The sequence below is a fragment of the Rattus norvegicus genome, chromosome 4 (assembly GCF_036323735.1).
Source record: "Rattus norvegicus strain BN/NHsdMcwi chromosome 4, GRCr8, whole genome shotgun sequence".
In the NCBI taxonomy this organism is placed as follows: domain Eukaryota; kingdom Metazoa; phylum Chordata; class Mammalia; order Rodentia; family Muridae; genus Rattus; species Rattus norvegicus.
In genome coordinates, this window is record NC_086022.1 from 57,282,841 (window position 1) to 57,299,199 (window position 16,359).

The window sequence follows — 16,359 nt, forward strand, 5'->3', positions numbered from 1 at the left end:
GGGAAAACCGTGGTCAGGATGCAATATTATAATATATGAGAGAAGAATAATTTTTAAAAAAAGAAAAGAAAATGCCTCCATAAGATTAGGCAAGACTTTAGGGCATTTTCATAATTAGTGATTAATGAGGGAGGGTTCAACCCAGAGTGGGTGGTGCCATCCCTGGGCTGTTGGTCTTGGGTTCTATAAGAAATCAGGTTGGGCAAGCCATGAGTAATAAGTCAGTAAGCAGCACTCCCTTATGGCCTTTTAATCAGTTCCTGCCTTCAGGTTCCTACCCCATTTGAATTCCTGTTCTGGCTTCCTTCAGTGAAGGAGCACAGTGCAAAAGTGTAAGCCAAACAAAACCCTTTCCTCCCCAACTTACTTTTTGGTTATGGTGTTTCATCACAGCAACAGAAACCCTAAGACAGAGGCTATCAATACGGAATATGAGAACATGTTTTATGCACCCTTAAATAAGCCAGGCAATATTGCAAATGCAGCAGCTACAGATAGAAAGAAGCAACTGGAAAGATTTACATATGGCCTGCGAAATTAAACCTGTAGTCAATTTGTAAGATTCATAGACCGAATGATCAGACTGCATAGTTTACAAATGCATTTAGGATTTTCCAGAAAATTCCCTTTCAGGAAATTTGCTCTTGTGTTATAGTTTCCATTCTGAAGTTGTTGCCGAGCTGGCCAGAGTGTGACCCAATGACTATGGTCCTGGCGCTGGCAGCAACATGTAGCTAGGAAGTTCCTCTCAATACAATTTGCTTTTTGCCAACATCCCTGTCTAAGAGGCAGGGTGAGGTGATGAGGGACAAGGTTGAGCTTGGCTCGTTGGGGGAGATCATACTCTTTTGTTTAAATCAAAACTCACCATTCTTTTCCTTGTTCAGGTCATGTCTAGGCATTCATATTGGTGAGACTTTTGACCTTGGAGAAAATTATGCAGTTCTATTATAACTCGAAAACATAAAAGAAACCTCACCACTCTTGCCCTCCCTCACATCACCAATGATTCCTTTATCCACACTCTTTCCAACTCTGTAGACACATATCCCAAATACACACTGCAGTTATTAAGAATAAGAACAAACTGTTTGCCCGTTCTCATAATCATATCTCCTAAAAGGTCATTTAAACATTTAATCAAGTCGTTGGCCCTCGGGGCGAGAGCGGGAGTCCTCCAGCTTGCAGAGCACCCTGAAGCTGGGCTTTGTGTCAGTCCTGGAGAGGATTAGACCAAATGCACACAGAAATCAACAAGGGGAACACATTCTGTCACTAGGCAGGGGAGAAAAAGCCAAACAGTTCCTTGGACTCTACTAAATTAAACCTTTCACACCAATTAATGAAACCCGTATAGAAGACAGGTCAGAATTCCAGGATGTCAGCAGTGTATTGAAATGTAAACTAACACTCCAGAAAAAAACAGGGGGTAGGTGGGCATCCTAAATCAATATGAATTATTTGTTTTCTGAGGACTTTGGAGCTGCTGCTCTGCTGTTCCCTTTCACAGGTACAAATACACAAAAGAGGGCTCTGTTTCATCAAAGTGGCTCAGACAAATGACACTCCTCAGGGTGTCAGTCCTACACTGGCAGTCAGCCTGCTCTCTGCCCTCCATCCACGGGTACTTTTCGCTTCTACAGCTATCAGCTTGTTTCAGACCTACGCCTTCCCTCTGAGGAGGGACAAAGGAAAGATCACAGTGGAAATCCTCTGTGTGCTGCTAATAAGCCTATTTAGAGTCACTGAGAAAGCCTCATTTTGTACCAATAAGAGCCTTCAAGAGTTCAACTGAATCAGTAAAACCAAAATGTTTCTGTGTACTCGCTGTCCTCATTTCACATCGGCCTGAGAGGCAAAGCTGAACAAAATGCCAGACACTATGACCTCTACGTTTGTTTCCTTCCTTCTCTGATGTCCTCTGGCTCTGTTGGCTGGGGGGATTTGAATTTTATTTAATTTATCTTATAGTCTGATGGAATCCTGAGCCATCCGTCGGTTTTAGATAATCTCCCTGGGCTCTGCTGAATCAGCATATGTGGAGTCTCAGATCTCTCTTGGCAAAGAAATGAGTACTGGTCCCACCCCACAGCTCTGCTGACACAACCTGCTCTTCCCAAAGGATATCTGACTGGAAATACAAATGGAGCCTACCTACCTCATCTCGTAGCAAGGAGATAGCTGTACTGTTTGTTGGCCCTGAACACACGGAGGGTTTAAGCCAGTGTTAGCGTCCTTAAGGAAAGATATTAATCATTTTCCCAAATGAAAATCTACAAATGCTAACATATGAATATGGTGGCATAAGCAAATACACCTGCAGCTGGAAGGTCATGGGTGGGTCAATGGCTTTAAAAGAAAGTAACACATGGGTGGGATGATGCTCCCCGGTTGTTAGAATATTATCTTCTTTTATAGCTACTAGACACATCACTTTATCAGCCAACTATCAGATGCAATGTAGCGATGTATAACAAGTTAAGCACCCTCTCTGGAAACAAAGGGAACCAAACACTTAAACTTAACGGTTTAGTAATATAAGTTTCAAAAGGAGGAAACATACATTTGAGTGACATTTGGAGCACAAAGCGCCATCATCACCACTCAACTCTAGAAATGAGAAGAAATGAGACGCAGAAAAAATTTAGAAGAGTCAAATTATGGATGTAAGACCACCCAGTTAGAATATAACTATCACTGGTACTGAAAACTTTCCTATACACAGATATCCTAATAAAAATGTCATGTTCCACTCCTCCATTGTTGGTGAGATTGCAAACTGGTACAACCATTCTGGAAATCAGTCTGGAGGATCCTCAGAAAATTGGACATTGAACTGCCTGAGGATCCAGCTATACCTCTCTTGGGCATATACCCAAAAGATGCCCCAACATATAAAAAAGACACGTGCTCCACTATGTTCATAGCAGCCTTATTTATAATAGCCAGAAGCTGGAAAGAACCCAGATGCCCTTCAACAGAGGAATGGATACAGAAAATGTGGTACATCTACACAATGGAATATTACTCAGCTATCAAAAACAACGACTTTATGAAATTCGTAGGCAAATGGCTGGAACTGGAAAATATCATCCTGAGTGAGCTAACCCAAACACAGAAAGACATACATGGTATGCACTCACTGATAAGTGGCTATTAGCCCAAATGCTTGAATTACCCTAAATGCCTAGAACAAATGAAACTCAAGACAGATGATCAAAATGTGAATGGTTCACTCCTTCTTTAAAAGGGGAACAAGAATACCCTTGGCAGGGAAGAGAGAGGCAAAGATTAAGATAGAGACTGAAGGAACACCCATTCAGAGTCTGCCCCACATGTGGCCCATGCATATACAGCCATCCAATTAGACAAGATGGATGAAGCAAAGAAGTGCAGACCGACAGGAGCCGGATGTAGATCGCTCCTGAGAGACACAGCCAGAATACAGCAAATACAGAGGCGAATACCAGCAGCAAACCACTGAACTGAGAATAGGACCCCCGTTGAAGGAATCAGAGAAAGAACTGGAAGAGCTTGAAGGGGCTCGAGACCCCATATGTACAACAATGCCAAGCAACCAGAGCTTCCAGGGACTAAGCCACTACCTAAAGACTATACATGGACTGACCCTGGACTCTGACCCCATAGGTAGCAATGAATATCCTAGTAAGAGCACCAGTGGAAGGGGAAGCCCTGGGTCCTGCTAAGACTGAACCCCCAGTGAACTAGACTGTTGGGTCGAGGGGGACAATGTGAGGAGGGTGGGGAGGGGAACACCGATAAGAAAGGGGAGGGGGGAGGGGGATGTTTGCCCGGAAACTGGGAAAGGGAATAACACTCGAAATGTATATAAGAAATACTCAAGTTAATAATAAAAAAAAAATGTCATGTTCCTTTTCGGCCTTATGTCCTAGCTGATGAACTCGCCAACGCTTTGAACAGGTTTTCCCTTACGCTGCAAAGAAAAATGCCTAGCTGAAATCCTGTCCAACCAGGCATAAGAAGTACATCAGTATCCTACGCAAAATATCCTGGTAGAAGAGAGGGCATAAAGTTTAAAGGTGAAGCATTCTGATGCATTAAGGAACATCATTTATGATATATATTTCATCATTTTTCAACTTACATCGAACTAGCTCTAAATAGAATATTGCTGGAAAGCTGTATATCACTTTTATTCTACTAGGTCACATCTTGTCTTCACAAACTGGGTGATCATGTTCAGAAATTCGGTGACATACAGCTGGTTAACTCAAGGTAGGAGTGCACTAAATTCCTTCTACCTGTATACTGTGCTGTGCTCAGTGTGCTTTTCCTAGTGCACATCCAGCTAACCACAAGAACAAAAATATCCCTTTCCTAAGGGTCCTGGGAGACTTTTCCACCTATATCACTGGCTAGAACTTCTTTGCCCACCACCATTTCACCATATACTAGCCATCAGGGTAATACTACTATAATTGGAAGGAAGTGGTCAGGATTAACTGAGTTTCATTAGGGGTGTGCTGAAACAATGCTGTTCAAGCGTTCTGTCTACTGGGAGATGCACGAAGCACAGGAAGCCTCTTACATTATTTGTAGTATAATAACTTAAGTAAATAAAATGTTCAGTTCTGTTTGCACTTGCCACATTCCAAGTACTCGATAGCCATGCATAGCTAGTAGCTACTCTATTGGGTGACAGAAATATAAAGGGATTTTACTCACCAAAGAAAGTTTTATTGGGCACTTCTGGAGTAATAAAGGAAGGGGAAATTTTGCCCATCAGCAATCATCAATATTTACTGTATATCCTATGTAACAGACAGTAAGCTTTGTGCACAGTATTTCTTTTAATTTCACCGAAAGTCCTGTGAGGAAGTATTGTTATCGTGCATTCATCTAGACTTAAGGCTACTAACCACAGTATCCTGAAATACCTCACATACACGCAAAGAAAGGCATAATTAAGGTCTCGATTGTAGTTAGATCTCCTTCTGTCTGGCATCCATGATTTCTGCATGTCAACTCTGCTCATCCATGGCAGTTTTCTAGAAAGGCATCTCTTCCTTTTGTCTAAATTCTGTTCGTATTTTAACCTCACTTTCAACTTCACAACTCTTTTACCATTTCTATATTGCTTATCCCTGCTGTGTGTTCCTATCCCCATTACACGATGCATTTCAGTGGAAGGAAGTGGCTTCCGAAGTCATCTTTCCAATAGCCTAGGAGCTCCATAGTAATAAGTACTGCTTCTTTGTTGTTCACTGTCACATCCTCGGTACCCAGTAGAAAGTGACTGATAAGATGTGAATGGCAGATAAAGTATCTCGTGGACTCATTCATTTCACAAATACATTTTAAAGAAATGTGTTGGAGCCAAATGCCACCCGAGTGGTACTAGAACAACAGGAGGTAAATAAAGTTCCTGCCCTCATGAAGATTTTGTTCTTTTAGGGCTGGAGAAAGTAACAACAACAAAAATAGCAACAACAACAACAAAAAAGCAATGAATAAATAAACATATTTAGTTTGAATGATGTTCACATGCTTAATCCATCTTTTCCACTGTTTTCCAAGTTTTCGTTTCATTACTCTGTTACCTTGTCAGAGATAGTGAGGTCTCTTTATACAGAAGAAGTGGAATTATTTTAAAACAAAATCCAAAACAGGACACCATTACAGAGCAACTTATCTAACAGTTCGAGGGTGGGAGGCAGAATTTAAGTCCTGATGATAAAAGCCGTGCCTACTAGCAACCTCTGGAATGATGGCTTCATTTTCCTCACTGTCTTCTTAAGGCACATTCTTTGCAAACAGAGATTTTTAGCCATTCATTTTTAACGAATGTTCTACACAACCCAGACATTACACAGACTCTCCAGGACAATTCTTCAGTTACCCCCAGGGAGCTCAGATCACTTTATTTTAGCTCTCCTTGGCCCTTACACAGCATTATCGTGGTTGGTATTGCCGTCGTTGTTGTTTAGTTGGACAGTCATATGGCTCAGATGTGTTCCTAAATGCTTGGGTTCACGCTCTTTCAGTTGATCAAGCAGCAATAACCCTTACTGTATAATAATAAATAATAATAAAATAATAAAAGCATTACATTTCCAGACAATCCAGACATACTTACTTGGTAGTGTTCTCAGACTAAGATTTTCAGTTTGACCCTTCACTGTCAAGGAGAGTCACACAGATGGAGTAAATTATATTGTATAGCCATTGGGAGAGCTGGCCACTAAAGCAAGGAATTCCTTGGAGTAGGTCAAAGTGACTCAGCCCCATTCTGGGAAAGGCCTTCGGAGTTAAGACAGGAACAAAGGCAGAACCAAGCAGCAATCAGACTTCAGGCTTTCAGGGAGCTAAAGGGCTTTAGATAGTTCACCTAGGCCACATGGACCCCAGTTTGCTTTTCTACAACATGAAAGAATTGAGCTGGCTGCTGGGCACCTCTAACTCATGTACTTTATGTGCAGTTATGATCGAAAGTGCACTTCCTGACATTGTCAAAGTATCTTTTGTCCTTGACAAGGCAAACTTTTTTTATCTTCTTTATGTGTTTTGAAAATACAGGTGCATCTCTGTGAGTTTCGTTATATTTAGTAATGAAGTTTTCTGCTTTCAATTTTTTTATGACAAAACACACAAACACACACCTGTATATTTCACTGATCTGCATAGTAATTGAAGAGCGTATATAAAGCATAGGCTACTGATTGCAGAACTTTGCATTTGCTGATAAATATTAAAATTGTTATTTACATGATTCTGTGCAGGCAACACCTTGAGTTTATCTGTAATTCTTAGCACAGTTGAATGTTTATTCTGCTCAGTAAGCTTCAGGTGGCATTGGTATCAATGTAAGCTAACTATCACATCCCCAGAGCTTACTGCATTCGAGCCACCTGCAAACTGCTCAGAAATGTAGTCCATCCAAGACCCACGAAACCAAATCTGCATGCTAACAAAGCACGTAGGTAATTTGTGGGCACAGGGCCTTTGTAGATGTGCTGTTATATGTTACGGTTCTTTCAAAGCTAATCTTTAAAGTAGGTAATTTGGGGGCTTCTTTGTTTTGCTTTCAGTTTGCTGGAAAGCAATGAGTTGGTGAGCAAACTAAGTATAATTTAGCAAAGTGACCTGCTTTAATTCAATGTCACTGGGCTTAAGAATAATGCTATAAAGTCTTAGTCTTAGCTCTATTCTTATAAATGGCTGGGAAACAGAAAAACCATATAAAAGGCTTTGAGGTATCCTAGACTCACTAGTAAAAACCACATATATAATTGAAAGGCCATATGAAGAATATTAAAATATACTATTTTCTGTGGGATTGGCTAATAACCAATTGTATTTCTCTCTCTCTCTCTCTCTCTCTCTCTCTCTCTCTCTCTCTCTCTCACACACACACACACACACACACACACACACACACACACACACACACTATCTAGCTAGTGATTTTAAAATCCAGCAATGCATTATGTCCTGTGTTAAGTGGGATGCCCCTCCAGGCTCATTTGCTTGAATACTTGGTTCACACCTGGAGATGCCATGTCAAAAAATTGTAGAACATTTTAGAAGCAAGGCATGTGTGAAGAATATGGGTGGCTGGTAGAATGGGAGCAGGAGTTGAGGAATATAACCCAGCACCACTTCAAAACTTTAGACATAGACCTTCTGACTCCAGCCTTTGATTGTGTGTGTGTGTGTGCGTATGATAATAATGTATATATATATAATCACACACATATGATTATATATGACAATAATGTATATATATAAACACACATATATATATACACACACATACACACACACGCATATATATATATATACATATATATATATATATATAAAATCATTTTAAAAGCTACAGCTGCCAGCTGCCAGAGACAGAGCTATCCCAGCCTCTATGGCCTTCATAACTATCTTGCCCTGACTGACTTTAGACAGTGAGCTAATGTAAATTTCTCCTGCCTAAAACTACTCCTGTCAGGCATTATGTTATAGCAATGGGAAAGGTTACAAAAACATACAGAAAGAAAGCATCAGAAAGGTGCAAATAAAATGTTTTTGGCTATGTGGTGAAAATTACGAAGGAAGTAAGTAATAAAACAATCTGAAGGTAAAATACAAGGACAAATTCCAAAAGGACTCCAGGGTTCTAGTTACAGCTCTGAGATTAACACACGGAATGTTTTTAATAATTTACTTCCCTGGTTTCCAGTTTCTTTATCTAGAAGATTAGAAAATGATTTTGATTTTACATTCTCTCTCTCTCTCTCTCTCTCTCTCTCTCTCTCTCTCTCTCTCTCTCTGAATTCTGAAGTCTAGTATGTCTGAAATCAATGCCTGTTTTACCATCTCAGATGCACCTATTGGAATTCAATACCGAATTTGAGAAATGCATTTTGGGATTTTTGCTATTTACTTGCCAAGAGCAGAAGCAACCGGGCCAATAGCCACCTCAGATGGCTCTCCACTAGAATCTTACGCTGGGCAAGGGGACAGATAAGACTACCAGAGCACACAGAGAAGATTATTATTTTCCTATCTTTTCATTCTGAATCACCAAATCAAATTGCTGAAATTCGATCCCCCTGCTAACTACCCAATTCATTTATAGAGGCTCATGTTCCCTGAGCAAATGGAGGAGAACACCATCATTTCAGAGCCTTCCATAGCAAATAATGACTGCTGAGAGCTACCTATCCCAAGAAAACTTACCTGGTTGCTCTGGCACTAGAAAACAAACTGACAGGCCTTTCCAGAAGCTAATTATTGTGCCTGCTATTTGGTTCACTGACAAAATTGCTTGTTTGTAAGGAAGAAACATATTTGTGCATTGCTTTTTCCATTATCACTTTTTCTATCATCATAAATAAGAATCAATAGGCCATTCATGTAGCATATGCTCACCACTATTTGTAACCTGAGTGTTGGCTGTATGTCGGCTAAGCTGGGTACCCCAGTGTACTGGCTGAGCATTACAAGACAGCAAGACTATTAAATTTAAGGAGATGATATTCATCTGTGAGTGTCTGGGGTAGGGAAGGGGCACTGTTTGCCTATACAGATATAGCACAGTGCCTGGCACACTATGGCTTATTCAAACGAATCAACTGGCGGATGATGAAACAGCAGGTGGATGCATGATGGGTGAATGACTCGATCATTCCTTGGAAGGTCCTATGGGCATAAATAGAGTTGACAGGCCTTCTTGGGATAGTGTTTTGACAACAGGAAGAGTATTTATAATTCCTGGTGCAGAAGTAATTACAGAGTGTGCACGGAAAAACAGCCCACCTGTGAGCTGAGAGCTCAATCGTACGCACAGGTTCCTGTGACAGTCGCTCTGGGTCTTCACAAGAGAAAACGTTAGTAAGAGAAAGAAGGGGGGAGACAGAGTGAGAGACAGAGACACAGAGAGAAGGAGAGACAGGGAGAGATGGGGAGAGGGGGAGAGAAGGAGATGGGGAGATAGGGAGATGGGGAGATGGGGAGAGGGGAAGAGTGGCAGAGGCTGTCTCTGAAGCAAACCTCTTTTCTGCCTGTAGCAATCTTGCTGAACAAAGTAAAGCCATGCAAGAGACTTATGAGAGGAATGACAGAGAGAGCAGAAGGATGTAATGCAAAGACAATAGGAAGGATGTTGAGGCAGGAGCCAGGGTGAGAAGCATGCATGGAAATGCGTGGGACTGGGGACAAGGAAGACACACTTTTGAGGGGAGTCTGGATGTCTAGGACCGGGAGACAGCAAGGCACTGATAGTGAGAGCAGAATGAGAGGGGGAGGGAGGAAAGGTCACCCAAGTGTGTACAAAATAACAGCCATTTCCACTCCTGCATGGGCAGGAGCATCCTTTTTCCCTTCTTGACAAAGACAAAGGGAATTTTAAGTAGGATTAAGTAGTGGTAGCTTTCAGAACTCCGCAGCTCTCAGAAGCAATAATAACTACATAATAGCTAAGTGGATGATGGGAATTGCCTCACTTGGAGTTTGGCCAGCATAGCAAAAGTTAGAAGCATTAACGCCTCTCTCTGAAAGCTTTCCTGAGACACTTTGGGGGGGGGGGAATCATCTCCTAGAAGTGTGTGAACCACGTTAATGTTAGAAAGAGGATGCTCCTCACTGCTGGAAGACATTCTGTCTCCCGAAAATTAATAAGACAGACGCAAACCCTGCTGGGAAGCGCATTCTTATCCATGTAAATATATTGCCAGTGTCACCCTCAACGGAAGCAAATTGCTATAGTCACCAATTACTATAGTCTAATATAAAATTTTACTCAATAAATAAAATCCACAAGTGATGATCTAGATGGGAGAGGAAATCCTTGTGAATTCTTAGAGTTCCCTTTTCTCCTTGTAACTAGTAAATTTATGGGGGGGGGTGTTGCACATGTAGCAGTCAGAACAACTTGAACAGTCTTCTCTTTCCACCTTGTGGCTCTCAGGGATCCAGCACAAGTCACCATGCTTGGTGTAGGTGCCTCTTCCTACTGAACTATTTCTGTGGCCCAGAAGTTGAGCCTTTTAAAAGCCAATCTAAAAAATTAATCTTAGGACCCTGGAAATATTCACTCATGCAAACACAGTAAGTTTTTCCCTCAAGTATTTGACCACTAACATATTTTATCATTTTCTCTCATTCTCCAAAATGGATTTACAACAATAATCTAAGACACGGATGACTTTTCTTGCAAATTGTAAAGTTTCACAGGTTACTTTCCTAAATGAAGTTAGAACACCATTCATTGTTTGTTGCAAAACAGAGACAAACAACTTCAGTGTCCCTCAAATGTTATTTGAATAAAATATTGACCCAGTCCCCTAAGCTACACTTTCCCCCAGCACTTAAACACCCATTTCCCTCCTTGCACTAAAAATAGTTCTGATTAAACAAATTATGACATTTAAAACAGTATCCAAATAATTCAAGGAAATAAGAAACAGACTTGTCACCATGGCTGCCTTCAACAATAAACGAGTTCAGTATTTATGTCTGAAGGAAATACTAAGTATATGACATCTAAATATGTCAATAGTAGAATTTCATGTCTTAATTTACTTGGAAAATGGGAGTTAGGAAAACCTGGTGATTCTTCAAACATCCCATTAATAAAATATGTGATAGGTTAGTAATACATCTACACACATACACCACAAGAAAAATAAGTTTCTCTACTTCATGAACTGTCATAGTTTCACAGTCTCAGTCTAACCAAAAGGACTTGAGTTTGTGCAGGACCAAATAATAATATTTCAATTGCAGTGGTAAGTGTGGGATGAGAATCAGTCAGTGAGAAATTCTCTCTTATCATTTGAATCTGGATTGTCCTAACAGATTCATACTTTTGAACACTTGGTCCCAGTTAACACAGCTAATTTGGACAGCCCTGAAAACTTTGGGAGGTAGGGCCTAGCTGTGGGAATTAAATCAGTAGAAGTGTGTCCACGAAGGCCAAAACCTGTCTCCAGTTCCTTCCTTACTCACTGCTTCCTGTGTGTACCATGAAGTAAACCACCTCCTTCCCCCACAGACCCTTACCATATATTCTACCTCACGAAGGGACCAGAATCAATAGAGCCAAAGACTCCATTGGATTGACAACTCTGAAGAAACTGTGAATCAAATTACATTCGCCCTGGCTTTTACTGCTTTGGTTGGACAGTTTTTGTGTGTTTTTGTTTTTCATGGAGATGAGGAAAGTAATGGAAACACTCTCCTTTTCTAACCAGTCTTTTATTTCCTGCTGCTCCTTATGAATCCTCTGCATATGACCTTTGCTGTTCATACAGCAGCCTGTCACACTGGACCCCACGCCTTTCGCCTGAGGATCCATCATTGCCTTCATCTGAATGTGTGCTCCCAAATTCTTCTGGTGACCTAATATGCACTGTACTTGCTGCAATGTAGTTGTCTGAACTTTATTAATGCCTAACTTAGAAATTAGCAAATATTAATCATTAAGTCGCCACCTCCTGTTACATATATTCCCTTATAATATCCTCCCCCCTAAATAAATTCTGTTATTTAGGAATATTACCAGCCTCTTACTGCCTGCCCTGAAGTTTCTCTAGAAGTTTCTCTTCTAATTTATATGGAAACATGCTGATGTGCCCAAGCCTTTTCAAACCTTCATCTTTAAAATTTTCTCAGGTATTTCATTTATTTATTTGTCAAAGTCCACTTAAGAGCATTTTTTCCTTCCTCTTCCTCTACTCTATTCTATGTTTAGCCATACGGTTTCTCTGTCTCTCTTGGACATTTTATCCCTGTTCCACATCTCTCTGCAAAACTACAACTCTATGCAAGGCGTCTTTCCCTCTATTGACTCCCCCTGTGCTGATTAAGGTCGTCGTTGTTGTTGTTTATCAACTTGACACAATCCAGGATTAGGGGACAGGAAATCCCAATTAAGAAAATGTTTTCCTCAGATGGACCTGTAGGCAAGTCTGTTGAGTAATATCTTGATTAATGATTGGTGTTAGAGGACTTAGCCTACTGTAGGTGGTGCTACCCCAGGGCACCCCAGAGTCCTTGCTTGTTCATGAGAGCAAACTGAGCAAGAAATAGTGAGAGGCCAATAGGCAGCATCCCTGCAGGGTCTTTCTTTCTCTTTCTGTGTCCATGTTTCTGCTGGAGTTCACTTCCCTGGCTTCCTTCAGGTGGGCCATATGTGAACTGTGATATGGAAGTTTAAGTAGAAACAAACCCTTTCCTCCCTAAGTTGGTTTTGGTTCTGGTGAATTATCACAGCAACAGAAACTAACACTCAGACACCACCCTTGAGTTTCCCATCATTATTCATCCTTTTCCTATAAATGCATTTCTGTCCCTGTGTCTAATTTCACTATATTTGAATTTCTAGTGAACATTTTATAGGGTCCTAGACCTTGTTTTGCCACCCACTGGGGAATTACATGGGCTGTATCAGAACTAAATCCAAGATAGTACCAAAGTAATTTTTTTCTTTTCTGATGTCTTCTCTGTCAGCTAATTCCATCACCATTTCCCCAGACTACTCTGTCAGAGATTCACCATGCAGGTCCTCCATCGTTTACCTTCTCTGTGTCAGTGCTAATCATTTACCCTGTACTAAGATACCTCCTAGAGTATCCATCTGTGTGTGGATACTGGAGGCCTTGGTGGTGACTACCTATCCCCAGGAATACAGATGAGTTCACGGACCTTCCTGCTTTACTCTCCTGAACTCTTGACCTGCTTATATTTCTGCTATAAGAATCTTCTTGAAGTCTCTATCTGATGAATTCTTCTGAGGGAATAGTCCAAGTCCCTTGGCCCATGAATGGGATGAAGCCCAAGCCCCTCCATTCTGGGAACTCTAAAGAGAAGCTGAAGAGCATTCTTAATTTTCCTTTCTATGGCCAGTGCTATCAAACTCTCTTTAATCGTAAAACTCTTACACTCTAGTTGCCAAGGGTTTTTTTTCCTTTTCCAAACCAAAAAAAAAAAAAAAAAAAAAAGTTCATTCTCACTTTAGACCCTGCCATTTTCCTGTCTTTATCTGATTGACATCTTCACCTGACAGCAAGGTCACCTCGTGGGACTCACCTTTGTGCAAACTGCTACCCCTGTCCAAATCCATCCTGACTTCTTTTTTCTTTCATTTCTCCTAAAATTGTCTCAGGATCAGTATCGGTTTACTTTCATGTTTACTTAATGAGTTCCTGTCACCTCAAATGTGTGTGCAAATTCACAAACATGATTCTTGTATCACTTCCCCAATCTTGGCGGGGTAGGCCTAAAGTAAGATTGTTTTGTAATAATTTTTGCATCTTCATATTTTTCTTTCATATGTCTGTGCGAGCATTTAGTATATTCCCACTAGATGTGAGGTGGACAGAAATTAGGGTATCTCAAAAACTAAGTGAAGAGGGAAAGTCATGTCCAAATATTGTAGTTTTCAGTGTGGTTCTCCCTAATGATATCTGAGAAGGTTTTTAATCATGATATTAATAATATTCTTTAAACATCATATCCGTTGTGTTAGTTTCTAATTATATTACAGATAAATGTTTACATTGACCATGTATTGTGAGCTTATTAAATTCACTGCTTAGTAGTAACCGCTAAGGTTCCATATCTGTTTCTATGTACACAATCACGTTATCTGCAAATAAGCATAGTTTTATCCTTTCCTTCAAAGAGGGACATTCAATGATGATTCTTTAAAATATAAGCTACAGAAACTAAAAGCATCAGAAATCATTGCTGATGGAGCAATAACTGTTACACTAGATGGAGTTTAATATATGATGAAGGAACACATTGTAATAGTTGAAAAATACGCGTCTTACAGCAACTTATGATCAATTTACTATGATATCTTGCCCATTTGCCTACATCCTATAAAGCACATTAAGGTACTTTCCCAGAAGACTCTTAAATAGTTGATTCAAATACAACTGAAATACCCTGGTGCTGTCCACATGGTATATTTTGGATGAATGATTGTTGGTAGAGTGTAAAAACCAATGTACAAGCTTCAGTTTATTGAGTGATGAGCTCAAGCTCATTCTTGTGAAAGAAACAGGAGACACAAGAAGACATAGGATCCCCAATGTCCCACATTTAATGGCACAGAGAAACATTTTATTTCTTAGGTAAAGCTAAAACAAGTTTAACAAGAGAGACATATGAGTGTCTACCTGTGCATTTCTTTATGTGACTGTTCCTCTTCCCATGTGATCCTAATTTGCATCCAAAATTCTCCTCCCAAAATTCTGCAAACCACACATTTCTTCGATTATTAGCAAGAGTTCGGCTCCTAAAGTATCGATCAAACCCTGTGTTAGAGGAAAAGGTATGATTTCAGTATTAATTCAAAATAAAAAAATACCACCTGAACTTTGAAGTGTTTTATTGTACAATATTTATAGCATATAATGTGTAATATATACATATATTTGTATATATGTATATATATATAAAACGAATAACTATTTTCTCTCTCTCCTAATGTGAGTTTACACACCAGACTTCACTGAACCTAAACTCACAACAATGTCTCTGTCTCCCGTATGTTCTCTTTTCAGTTAATTCAATAAGGCAGTTAATACTGACACAATCTTCTAGAGACATGGCTAAGTAGTCTAGCCACTTCTTTAAGCAAAATCATCTGAAAAGAATGCCTTACCTCAGAGGACACTGTTAAAGATAAGAATTTAAGTCATTGTCAAGAGTATTGGGAAGATATTTGGGAAACAGACCATTCCGTCTACAACTGTACTCCAAATTTTCCTTGTTTCATTTATTTCAACATAGGGTCAGTTTGCAAAATGTATTCCATGTTAATTAATCACATAAGTTCCCTCTGACAATGCTATAACCATCACCAAACATCCACAAGAGTGCACAAAAGTGAACTATAGTAACTAGCATCACAGAAATGTCTAATTGTATAATAGTGCTCTTAAACAAGAAAAAAAGATCCTTTAAAGTATACACTTTTTAACATATAATGTTTGCATAGTGGAAATGACTACTGTGCTAACAGGGGTGGATATTCCATTCAGAATCAATGATGAGTATAATTGAGATTTGAATTATAACTTTAAATGTTTCATTCCTTTTTTTTCCTCCGGTGTTATAGATCAAACCCAGAACCATAAACACCCTAACCAAGAGTTTCATGACTGAGCTATATCCCCAGCCTGCATCTGAATTTTGATTTGACTGGGATGAAATGAATTGCCTTTATTGCATTCTTACCATCAATTGATGCTCTTTTAGGCAAAATTGTCACCGCTCCTTCTGCGATCTCCTCCTGCTGGTAGACGGGCGCAATTTTGGATCCCCAACTATCAGAGCCAATCCATAGAAAATGCCCACTCTGGTTTAATTTTTTTGCTGCTTCCAATATCCTCCTATAGGAATAAAAGGAAATAAAAATATGACATTTGGGGAGGGGGAAGAACTACATAACACCAGTGCTGCCACCTGAGCGTGTTGTCCAAATTTCATGTGTCATGGAAACTTAACTCTGTGAGTCATATGGTAGGATTTCTTGGGGGATAATTAGATTTGAATAAGTCAGGAGTGTGGGTCCCAGGATGATAGAATAACCTTGTGAGCAGAGCCCAGCCTGAGATGTTTCTCTGACATGCCATATGATGCCTTCCATGCCTTCACACAGAAGACAAGCCCTCATCAGCTGCCAAGAGGCAGCTGGGACCAAACAAGTTCTTTAGAAATGACCCAGTCCATACCCAAGCAAGCTTCTTTCCTTATTTCTTTTAAAATTCCTGAGCTCATGGTATTTAGTGATAGCAACAAAAAGTGAACCAGGACAATCAGTTCTATAAAGGTAAATACGCTTGGTGGGTCATAGTTAAACAATTAGTC

The 16,359-nt window shown here is 40.1% G+C and overlaps 1 protein-coding gene across 5 annotated transcripts in view; it reads right to left on the bottom strand.

Moving 5' to 3' along the window:
- Positions 1-16,359, bottom strand: part of Grm8 (glutamate metabotropic receptor 8) — a 925,705-nt gene that overhangs the window by 511,594 nt on the left and 397,752 nt on the right. For all 5 annotated transcript variants that reach the window (XM_017592855.3, XM_017592857.3, XM_017592856.3 and 2 more), the window contains 2 exon segments: positions 15,727-15,881; positions 14,664-14,801 (listed from right to left, as the gene is read on the bottom strand). In XM_017592855.3, coding sequence (XP_017448344.1) covers positions 14,664-14,801; positions 15,727-15,881 — 293 coding nt within the window.